Genomic DNA, 12185 nt, shown 5'->3' with positions numbered 1-12185 from the left:
ATGCCATCAGTGAAAAGTTGCTCTATTATTTCATGTGCCACAAAGAAAAAAAGGATGACAAAATTATGATAGGATGCTTCCTTATCACTCAAACGTTTCTTACAATAAACTTACAGAAAGTTTTTGAAACTTTTTTAGACATAAATTTTTATCTGTATATTTCAATGTTGTAAGTGATAATATGGAGGAAAATGCTGAGTGGAGATACGGTGATGATTCTGCCTCAAAGTAATTTAGAAGAGGTAGACCCTGAATGTCAAGAAGCTCTAGAAATAGCTTAACTAACTTGTATCATATAATTCCTTGTATTATTTCAATTTGTATTCAAGTCTTTTATTATTTAAATTTTATTTGTATTATTTAAATAGTCTGTTTATTACTATTTAAAAGAAAAATACGTGTTACAAATTGGTTATTTCCTCTGTACTGCAAAAGGTGTTGGTTATTCAGCATTTCATAAAAATTCTTCCACTCCTGTCTATGAAATGTTTTTCTGAGCCACTAATACGCTTTATATACATTTTCATCCTAGTACTTTCTTGATCTTATAAACTATTCCTTCCTGTAATATTCCTTAAATGGTTTTCAGTCCATCCATTCCTAACTAACACAGTAATAGCAATAAAGTTTACACAGGCACAGACAATAACAATTATGTTATGAGTGCTGCCTGGCTCACAGTAATTCTATGGTTGTTGATTACAAGATACACTCTGGTCTCATGAATGTTAAATATGTGGAAAATCTATACCTTGGGATTAATGCAGTGTAGTGGTGCTGACACATATCATCCTGATGGTAAATGAAACTTTCTTCCTTAGGTGCTTACTTATTATTTTTGTCTGAACTTTTTTCTTTCATAATCCTTCCTTATGACTAGTCCTGAACCAAAAGTTTTCTTTCAGTTTTGCATTTTGTAGATTTATTTCCTCATACTTGTGGTTTTCATGTCAACAACATCCCCAACTTTACCATAAAGTACTTTGCCCAATCCTCATGGACAGACATACAAGCTGATGAGGGCATGTGAGGCAAAACCTTCTTGACAGCATCTGCCTAGGAAGAAACAGGAATAGTGGACTCTTGCTGGGTAATCTTTGGGGTGCTATGGGGGAACAGGAGGAGGAGAAAACAGAAGGATGGCGCCAAGGAAAATCAACACCTCAGTAGAATGAAAAGAGGGTGTTATCTCCAGTTTGTACAGTTGTTTCTCTTCAGTGGTTGCATATTAAGTTTTTTTTTCTTTTGAGACTCTCACTGTATTGCCTCGGCTGGAGTGCAGTGGCATAATCTTGGCTCACTGCAATCTCTGCCTCCTGAGTTCAACCAATTGTCCTGTCTCAGCCTCCCAAGTAGCTGGGATTACAGGCAGCCACCACCACGCCCAGCTAATTTTTGTACTTTCAGTGGTGATGGGGTTTCACTATGTTGGCCAGGTTGATGTTGAACTCCTGACCTCAAATGATCCATGTGCCTTGGCCTCCCAAAGTGCTGGGATTAAAGGCTTTAGCCACCACACATGGCCCATGTTGAATTATTTCAAGGCTCTTCTCTATCGTTGAATAATCTTTGCACTCTAAAACATTAGAAAACACCCTTCTCATCTGAAAATCTGAGGGCAGTCTTTTAAGTAGACAATACAATGTAGAAGTCTTAGGAGGTTCTTTGGACCATATTTATTTGCATACAGGAAATTTCAACACTGGATGCCCAATTCTTTTCCTTTGGTTCTTAACAGGTGTTAAACATCGATGTGAGCAACAGAAACATCAGCCTACATAATTTCACTTCATTGACATGGAGAAGCACTCCTTGAATTTTCAGAGCAAGATCCTAACTATGAATGACTTTGAAACTAATACTTATACTTCATACTCATAAAAATTATTGTGTGTTGCTAATTGGTTCATTCCCACTACTGGTGAAATATTTTTGTTAATTTTGTTATTATATGTTTTGTGTGTGAACCCTAAAGGTTAAATCTTACCCCTGTGGGATAAGCAGTAGGGAGGTGTGGAAAATCTGTGTATTAATGTCTCTATGTGGTTAGAATGGTAGCAATTGTTCTTCATATGACATGTACTGAAGATGAACTGGGTCCATGATGAAGTGTATGTATGTCCATATGTGTAATCATGGAATGGACCTGATTCTCTTGCTAAATACACAAGAAAAAGCTTTCTGTGACAGTTCCAGGTCTTGAAGCTAATCATCACCTCAAGAAAGTATCCAGAAAGAACATCTGCTAGTTGATTATAGGCCGGGTTGGAGTGGTGAACAATATACCTAATTGGTTATAGGTGGGGTGGGGGTGGGGGATCATGATAAGGGAAGAAAAGGCAAACACAAGGAAAGATCAGAGGAAACAGAAGATGATAGTAAAAGGGATCACAAGTAAGAACATAATGTAAAATTATCAGCAGCCTCATGGGGAGGAAAAAGGAAGAGTCAACCCACCTGAGAGAAGAGGGTCTTGAGAAATCCTTAGCATATGGGGATAGTGGTGAGAATGAGATCTGAGTAGGCAAAACTGAAAAGAAAGTTTGGAGGTTAAAAATAATTTATTTTCACAGTAGTTTGCTTTGAAATGTGTAAATCCTATTTCTAATGTATATAACCACATTTCACACAAAATACACAATGTCTATGCCAGATAAAAATAAAACAAGTGAATTTACAAGAATTTTGAATTTTGTGACATTTTCACCATAAGTAATCTGTTTGGTGTTAACGTTCTTGTTTAGCAAACTCTTATGAGTTTGTCTTTCTGGCTCTCTTCAGCATCACAGAACCTGCAGCCAGATCCACCAATGAGTTGATAAAATTTATAATTAGCTATCCTTTTTCTTTTTTTCTTTTTCAACTTTTCAGCTCTTATTTAACTTGAACTTTAATACATTATCTATTAGAATGCTTATATTATTGCAGTGAGTCTTTTATAAGATGTAGGTTTGTGGAAGGGTCTTTTTTTTTTTTTACATTCCATCCATATCTAGTTTATTGAGAGTTTTCAGCATGAAGGATTGTTGAATTTTATCGAAGCCCCTTTTTCCCCCCCTTTTTTTCTTTTTTTTGAGGCAGAGTCTCGCACTGTCGCCCAGGTTGTAATGTAGTGGCTTGATCTCGGCTCACTGCAATCTCCTCGGAAGGGTCTATTGATTACTATTTTAATCATCATAGCAGTTGCTATATTTAGTAAAATATCAACTCCGGTAAAAATAGGAGTTGCAACCCTCTTGCTTAAAATTCTAGAGGGTTAAAATTTGAGCTAAGGAAATTATATATATTAATGTTTAACAGGAATATTAACTTTTGAAATTATCTGAAAATGAATTGAAAATGAAAGTGTTTGTAATGAATGAGTCTACTTCCCTGTTTTCTTCTTTTCTTTTAACAAGGAAGTCATTCATTCTCCTGCACTCTCATGAGTCAGCACCTTCATAAGGCTAGAGACAAACATATTGTTAAATTAACTTAGTCATCTAATTATCACAATAAGGGGCATTTGGATGAGGGCCTGAGCTAACGAGGAAACTAGGGAAACATGGAAAACCAGCTATAGAAATCCTTTGATCAAAGAGATGGGAAATTTGTCAACTCTCCTCTAACTCAGGAAGGCTACAATGATGAAAACATTATTTACTTGATATTTAAGAAATATGTAATGTTGCCATCAAGGATATATTGGTGGAATTTGGCTCCAGCTGCCACAGAGTGCTTAAGGGGAAGCATTCTGATTACATAATTCTGATGGCCAAGGCCCTAGTGAAGCCAGTGGGGTTTTGGAGCATGTGAAGTGTCAGGGACCTCACTGGCAGCCCAATGACACCTACGAAATTCCTCCTCACAACGTTGTTTGCAAATACATCAAGCAAAATCCATGCTATTTCAAAGAAAACTTATATTAAAATATATTCATCCAAATATTAAAGAAAAATGGATATAGTAACCCATGAGGTGTGTTTTTCTCATCAAATTAAAAGATCCAACAGTGGAAGTAACAGTGCCACAATTTCAAGGTAATGATCAACATGAACAATATTTTGATCAACATGAACAATATTTTGAGATATCTGATACAATTTCATAATGTAATATGGAAAGATCTGTGATTCCATTTTTGACAAACTCATGTGCTGGGAAAAACTACTGTGCTCTGTTGTCGACATTCATAACCTAACGAAATGCTAAAATTCAGCCACAGATGTATGAGAAAGAGACATATTTTTTTCTATTTATGTTTACAGAGTAAGTTATGCCTGTGCCCCCTTTGGAGGTCTAGAGCCTCAGGAACCCCTAGATGTAGGTGTATGAGCGTCCCAGACTCCAGCAGCTCCGACCCTGTGTTGTTGTCACTGTCCTGAGAGCTACCAAGTGTCAGTCTGTTTCTCGTCTCCTGAATTCACTTTGGCTTATTTTTTAAAATTAATTGAATAACTAAATGTTTAATTAACAATTAAAATGATTAATTTTATAAAATCATATACCTTTATTGTTAATATATATAAAATATATTTTACATTATAATTTATAATTTTATAAAATTATATATATATTTTATTGCATTTTAAGTTTTGGGGTAGACAGTTGCATAGGTACACATGTGGCAGTGTGATTTGCTGTCTTCTCCCCTTCACCTATATCTGGCATTTCTCCCCCTGCTATCTCTCCCCAACTCTCCACCCCCCGCTGTCCCTCCCCTATTCCCCCCAACAGACCCCAGCGTGTAGTGCTCCCCTCCCTGTGTCCATGTGTTCTCATTATTCAACACCCACCTATGAGTGAGAACATGTGGTATTTCATTTTCTGTTCTTGTGTCAGTTTGCTGAGAATGATGGTCTCCAGGTTCATCCATGTCCCTACAAAGGACACAAACTCATCATTTCTGATTGCTGCATAATATTCCATGGTGTATATGTGCCACATTTTCCCTGTTCAGTCTATCATTGATGGGCATTTGGGTTGGTTCCAGGTCTTTGCTATTGTAAACAGTGCTGCAATGAACATTCATGTGCATGTGTCCTTATAGTAGAACGATTTATAATTCTTTGGATATATACCGAGTAATGGGATTGCTGGGTCAAATGGAATTTCTATTTCTAGGTCCTTGAGGAATCGCCACACTGTCTTCACAATGGTTGAACTAATTTACACTCCCACCAGCAGTGTAAAAGTGTTCCTATTTCTCCACATCCTCTCCAGCATCTGTTGTCTCCAGATTTTTTAATGATCGCCGTTCTAACTGGCGTGAGATGGTATCTCAATGTAGTTTTGATTTGCATTTCTCTAATGATCAGTGATGATGAGCATTTTTTCATATGTTTGTTGGCCTCATGTATGTCTTCTTTCGTAAAGTGTCTGTTCATATCCTTTGCCCATTTTTGAATGGGCTTGTTTGTTTTTTTTTCTTGTAAATCTGTTTTAGTTCTTTGTAGATTCTGGATATCAGTCCTTTGTCAGATGGGTAAACTGCAAAATTTTTTTCCCATTCTGTTGGTTGCTGATTCACTCTAATGACTGTTTCTTTTTCCATGCAGAAGCTGTGGAGTTTGATTAGGTCCCATTTGTCTATTTTGGCTTTTGTTGCCAATGCTTTTGGTGTTTTGGTCATGAAGTCCTTGCCTACTCCTATGTCCTGAATGGTTTTGCCTAGATTTTCTTCTAGGGTTTTTATGGTGTTAGGTCTTATGTTTAAGTCTTTAATTCATTTGGAGTTAATTTTAGTGTAAGGTGTCAGGAAGGGGTCCAGTTTCTGCTTTCTGCACATGGCTAGCCAGTTTTCCCAACACCATTTATTAAACAGGGAAACCTTACCCCATTGCTTGTTTTTGTCGGGTTTATCAAAGATCGTATGGTTGTAGATATGTTGTGTTGCCTCTGAGGCCTCTGTTCTGTTTTCCATTGGTTTATATGTCTGTTTTGGTACCAGTACCACGCTGTTGTCCAGTAGTATGATGCCTCCCACTGTATTCTTTTTGCTTAGAATTGACTTGGCTATGCAGGCTCTCTTTTGGTTCCATATGAAGTTTAAGGTGTTTTTTTCCAGTTCTGTGAAGAAGGTCATTGGTAGCTTGATGGGGATAGTGTTGAATCTGTAAATTACTTTGGGCAGTATGGCCATTTTCACGATATTGATTCTTCCTAACCATGAACATGGAATGTTTCTCTGTGTCCTCTCTTATTTTGTTGAGCAGTGGTTTGTAGTTCTTCTTGAAGAGGTCCTTTACGTTTCTTGTTAGTTGTATTCCTAGGTATTTTATTCTCTTTGTAGCAATTGTGAATGGCAGTTCATTCCTGATTTGGTTCTCCTTCAGTCTGTTATTGGTGTATAAGAATGCTTGTGATTTTTGCACATTGATTTTGTATCCTGAGACTTTGCTGAAGTTGCTTATCAGTTCCAGGAGATTTTTGGCTGAGACGATGGGGTCTTCTAGTTATACTATCATATCGTCTGCAAATAGAGACCATTTGGCTTCCTCCTTTTCTATTTATTTCTTTTTCTTGCCTGATTGCTCTGGCTAGAACTTCCAGTACTATATTGAATAGGAGTGGTGACAGAGGGCATTCTTGTCTAGTGCCAGTTTTCAAAGGGAATTCTTCCAGTTTTTGCCCATTCAGTATGATATTGGCTGTTGGTTTGTCGTAAATAGCTTTTATTATTTTGAGATATGTTCCATCAATACCGAGTTTATTGAGGGTTTTTAGCATAAAGGGCTGTTGAATTTTGTCAAATGCCTTCTCTGCGTCAGTTGAGATAATCATGTGGTTTTTGTCTTTGTAATTCACCACATAAACAGAACCATTTATAGACTTGCGTATGTCGAACCAGCCTTGCATCCCCGAAATGACTCCTACTTGATCATGGTGGATAACTTTTTGATGTGCAAATACTGTTGCAATTGGCTTGCCAGGATTTTATTGAAGATTTTTACATCTATGTTCATCATGGATATAGGCCTGAAGTTTTCTTTTCTTGTTGAGTCTCTCCGGTTTTGGTATCAGGACGATGTTGGTCTCATAAAATGATTTGGTAAGGATTCCCTCTTTTTGGATTATTTGGAATAGTTTCAGAAGGAATGGTAACAGTTCCTCTTTCTGTGTCTGGTAGAATTCAGCTGTGAACCTATCTGGACCTGGGCTTTTTCTGTGTGGTAGGCTCTTAATTGCTGCCTCAACTTCAGATCTTGTTATTGGTCTATTCAGGGTTTTGACTTCTTCCTGGTTTAGGCTTGGGAGTAGGCAAGTGTCCAGGAATTTATCCATTTCTTCCGGGTTTACTAGTTTATGTGCAGAGAGTTGTTTGTAATATTCTCTGATGATGGTTTGAATTTCTGTGGAATCTGTGGTGATTTCCCCTTAATCATTTTTTATTGCATCTATTTGGTTATTCTCTCTTTTCTTTTTTATTAATCCGGCTAGTGGTCTGTCTATTTTGTTGATCTTTTCTACAAACCAGCTCTTGGCTTTACCCTTCAAAATGACTTTGTTATTTTCTCATTGGTCAACACCAGCATGGTGATCCAATATCTTCCATTTGCTAGTTAGGTAGCTGTTTTCTGCACTTTAGGAAACAGGTTATAGATTCCCTGGGACTGATTGTTTACCACTATAACATAAACAAAGTAACAAATGTGCACAGCATGTGGGGAGTTAAAGGTAAAATATCACACAAAGAATAGAAATTCTTGTGTAACAATAAATCTCCCTTCTTGATCTTTTGCCAGGGTATCTTCCCAATTTGAAAGGAGATCTAGGTACATTTCCTGTCTAACAAAGGCCACCTTGTACTGGGGCAAATGAAAGGCTGATATGTCTTTCCAGGAGTTAATAAATGCAGAAACCTAGTTCTCTCTCTCCTTCTCTCTCTCTCTCTCTGTGTGTGTGTGTGTGTGTGTGTGTGTGTTTCCATATACTGAGCATTTGAAGCAAACATAGAGGATTCACTACTATGAACACTGTTATTTACAGTTCTTAGGTGCCACCAAAAGAGCCCTCTGTAACCTCATATATTACTGGTGGGAATGGGGATGTAAAATTGTACTGCCACTTTAGAAAGCAGTTTTGCAGTTATTCAAAAAGTGAAACAAAGACCTATCACATGACCCATGATTCCACTCCTAGAGCATATTCCAAGCAGAATTTTTTAAGAAAACATATCAGGTCATAGCAGCATTGTTCATAGAAGGCAAAAGTATAAACAACCTAGATGTATATCAACGGATACATGGATAAACAAAATGTGGTCTATTCATGCAGTGGATACTATTCAGACATGGAAAGGAACAAACACTGATACCTGAAAAGGCATGGATGAACTTTGAAAATATGACAAGTACAAGAAGCCAGACACAGATGGCCACATATTGTATGAATGCATTTATATGAAATGCTTATAATAGGCAAATCCATAAAGACAGAAAGTAGATTAGTGGCTGCAGAAATAGGGGAAGATGGAAATGGGGAGTCATCACTAATTTTTTAAGGGAGGGTGATAAAAATGTTCTGGAATTAGACAGTGGTGATAGTTTCACAATTTTGTAAATTAAAAAAAAGCCACTAAATTTGACATGTTAAAAAAGTGAATCTTGGCCGGGCTCAGTGGCTCATACCTGTAATCCCAGAATTTTGGGAGGCCAAGGCAGGTGGATCACCGGAGGTTGGGAGTTCAAGACCAGTTTGATCAACATGGATAAAGCCTGTCTCTACAAAATTAGCCAGGCATGGTGGCACATGCCTGTAATCCCAGCTCCTTGGAGGGCTGAGGCAGGAGAATCACTTGAACCCAGGAGGCAGAGGTTGCAGTGAATCGAGATTGTGCCATTGTACTCCAGCCTGGGCAACAGGAGTGAAACTCCATCTCCAAAAAAAAAAAAGAGTGAGTCTCATGGTTTGGAAATTATATATCAATTAAAAAATCCACTTCAGCTAGCTTAAGAAAAAATTTAAAAAGATATTGGTGACTCATTGAAACTCCAGTAGGAATAGAGAGAGAGCCAGGTTTATAGGCCATGTGGCTGGGCACAAGCTCCAGGTTACCCTGTAGGGGTTTCTCCTGCCACTGCCTGAGCACATATCTGGCAACTTGCAACACTAAATACTGAGCATAGGATGCTGCTAGTTCTCTTGTCCCTGGTGCCTCTGAAACAAGCTATCTTCCCAACATCCTGGATTTTACCTGTTACCTCCTTATCTATACCTTCTTCTGGATCTAAGTCAGTCACGGGAATCTCTCATTCACAAAGCTCCAGCCACTTATCTCTACCTTGGCTGAAAAGGAGGCCGTGAAAGAGAATTTCTAGCTGTTTCTTTGGGGAGGCAGAATTTGGAAAGAAATTCCTTAATGTAAGTAAGTATTTTTTTTCTTTTTAAAGATCCTCTGTTTTTAATTTTTTTCAACTTATATTTTAGATTCAGGGTCTAAGATTCAGGGTACATATACAGGTTTGTTTCAAGGTTATATTGTGTGATGCTGAGGTGTGGGGTGTGAGTGAACCTGTCACCTAGGTAGTGAGTATAGTACCCAATAGGTAGGTTTTTGACCCTTTTCTCCCTCCCCACCTCTCCCTTCTTAGCAAGAGGTTTTGAAAGATGCTGAGCCATTGAAGAACATGACAAATATCCACTAGAGGTGTCTTCACACTTCAGGTTTGTGTAATTTCTATTTTAATGGTACTTCACTTATTTAGAATAATTGGTGGAAAGGATCATTTGAATTAATAAAGAGCTGAGTTATGCCAAGAGAGCTCTGGACAATGAAAATGGAGAAAAGAACAAAGTGGTAAACAGAGAGCTAATCCTTCTTTTGCTTTGTATTAAACAAGTGACTATATATTTAAAAAGAACTACATATATTAGACAGAGTGCTAAGTACAGGAGATACAACAATGAAGAAGATAGACAAGACCCTAGCTCTTGATCCCTTTAGGCTACATGGACAGACAAGGAAGCATAACGTGACAAGCAAAGTAATTAGATATGAATAGGGACACAGAGGAGGGACAACAATTAAAAAAAAAACCCACCTTCCCTTTTTATTAACAAGTTGAGCTTTCATTCTGTGTCACATGGAGATCCAGGGTTCCTCTATGATCTATTGAAATATGCACTCCCCTCCACCATTTGCTGTCAACTTTATAGGGCAATAAATTAATTGTGGCAGAAGCTGGCTACCTCTGCCCAGTTACCTTTGCTCAGTGCTCCCTATGAATCACTGAGGGAGAGACACGGCTAGAGAGAAACGAGGTGATGAGGTGAGTACGCTTGTTGGAAGCAGTGCTTCCAACAAGGGCGGGGGTCCCTTTCTCTTTATGCGATTTTCTGTCAGCTGCTCCGTTAAGTGATCTGGATACCCATACTTTTCTTCTGGACCTAATACTTTCTTCCTTTTCCATAAAAGATGAGGAGTGAGGATGAGAGAGTTAATGGAGAGGAGAGATGTTTGTGTGTGTGTGTGTGTGGCTGTGTGTGGTGTCAGGGTTTGGAGGACAGGTTGGGGGAGGTCTAGTGTGAGATGCTCCTCTTTCACTGGGAGAAATTAAAGACAGAGGAAACAGATGGGATCCTTCTGGAAATGATCTCAAGATGGCATGGATTTGGAGGAAGGTGAATGCCTCCCAGATTTGTGCAGGAAGGGCTTCTAAGTAGGGAAGAATTTCTACCTTCAGAAATCCCCATCCTGTCCTCTGCCTGAATGACAATAGCTCCTATGGTGGGAAAGTGCTTGGGGTTATTCCTAGAATGTTCTTGAACTTCCTGAGTTAAGGTGCGGAACCTGCTCCCTCAGGAGGATTGAGGAGCTGTGGGAGTAGGTGCTTGCTGCTGATTTTTACAGGCTAGAATGAAAAAAGCCTCCGTGTGGAGAGAAGCAACACTTGGAGAAAGAGACTGATTGATGAATAATGTGTTTGCTGTGGTATTGAGTTGTGGGCTGTATGTATAAGAAATGAAGTTTGATACCATACCACACCTAGGGTGGATCCTTCATACTTCTTTCACTACGGAAATTCCACCACTGGAGGCAGATCCTCTAGGTCTTTAAACTCTGAAGCCTAGGATACATTGTGGAGAGAGTATTTTAATTTTAAACGTAGTGACAGTTAGCGTTTGTCTCAGTTCCACCACTAACCATGACTAGACAAAATTCCTTAATATTCATTATAAAATGGAAATAATATCTATGTGATCAACTTCAATGCAGGGATTTTATGAGAATACAGTAATATGATATCTATTTTATGTGGATTAGAGTATATTGTTTAAATAATTTAGACTAAAAGAGAGATACCTGATTAATTTAGGTAACTAGTAAAGAATAGTTAATAAACCCCAATTTTAATCCCAAACCCCAGTGTCTCCAAGGGCTAAGGGTTCTTCCTAAATGCCTATTGGCAAATTACCTGTAGGTCCTGGTTCCTTACCTCTATTTCAATATTAAAGTGCTTCTTTTACTGAGTTATTACACATTAACCTAAAGGCTACTGTAATTAAAAATTGAAGCTATATACCCATATAAAAATATTTATACAAGTGGTCGTGGCATTGGGGAGGAGTTGGGAAGAGCAGGGATGCAGGGAAATGTGAAGTAAGAGGAGATGCAAAAGAAACACAAAAACCACAGAGAGAAAATTATTTGTCCACGTTGCCTTTTATTTAATAGTTTGCTGCTGCATAAGTGCTGGTTTAGTATGGTGGGAATTAGGGGAGAAGAGAGGCTGAGCAGCCGGGCTTAGGAAGTGCCATGAAGACCTTTGATCACAAAGCTAAAGGTTTTTGGTTTATTCAGAGATCCATGAAAGGCTTGAATATAGGTGATCCAAATGACCTTGTTTGTGCTGGTCACTCGGGTAATGACCCAAAGATACGGGGAAAGTAGTCTGATTGAACTGGTAACTGACTGTGAGAACTGACAGAAAGAGAGGAATTTTTAAAAGATTCCTAGGAGGTTGTTGTTGTTGTTAATGTGATTCTTTTCGTCTAGTTATTAATTATTTGAGGAACAGACAATTTGGCCAAATTGGCAGGAATTGGAACTGAGGTGTGGGGAGAGGTGATTTCATGTTTACATGTTACATTTGGTTGAATGTGGGACATCCAATAGGCAGTTGAGTATACAAATCTAAATATCTGGGCTAGAAATACAGGTTGTATTGCCATCACATGTTACATAAGGTCACATGAGTGGTGGA

General features: G+C 38.2%; 2 protein-coding genes across 4 annotated transcripts in view; both read left to right on the top strand.

The window, feature by feature from the left end:
* The window catches only part of MGAM (maltase-glucoamylase), a 118808-nt gene extending 116125 nt beyond the window's left edge, over positions 1-2683 (top strand). For all 3 annotated transcript variants that reach the window (XM_035254556.3, XM_035254555.3, XM_035254557.3), the window contains one exon: positions 1739-2683. In XM_035254556.3, coding sequence (XP_035110447.3) covers positions 1739-1816 — 78 coding nt within the window. In that variant the 3' untranslated portion in view covers positions 1817-2683. The remainder of the gene's footprint in view (positions 1-1738) is intronic.
* Positions 2684-10192: 7509 nt separating this feature from the next.
* Positions 10193-12185, top strand: part of MGAM2 (maltase-glucoamylase 2 (putative)) — a 130751-nt gene continuing 128758 nt past the window's right edge. Inside the window, exon 1 of the mRNA XM_035254554.3 lies at positions 10193-10250. The gene's annotated coding sequence lies outside the window, so the exon portion shown is untranslated. The remainder of the gene's footprint in view (positions 10251-12185) is intronic.

Source organism: Callithrix jacchus, chromosome 11, assembly GCF_049354715.1.
Source record: "Callithrix jacchus isolate 240 chromosome 11, calJac240_pri, whole genome shotgun sequence".
NCBI classification, from domain to species: Eukaryota; Metazoa; Chordata; class Mammalia; order Primates; family Cebidae; genus Callithrix; species Callithrix jacchus.
The sequence above is the reverse complement of the archived record's forward strand: the minus strand, read 5'-3'. Positions and strand labels throughout refer to the sequence as shown.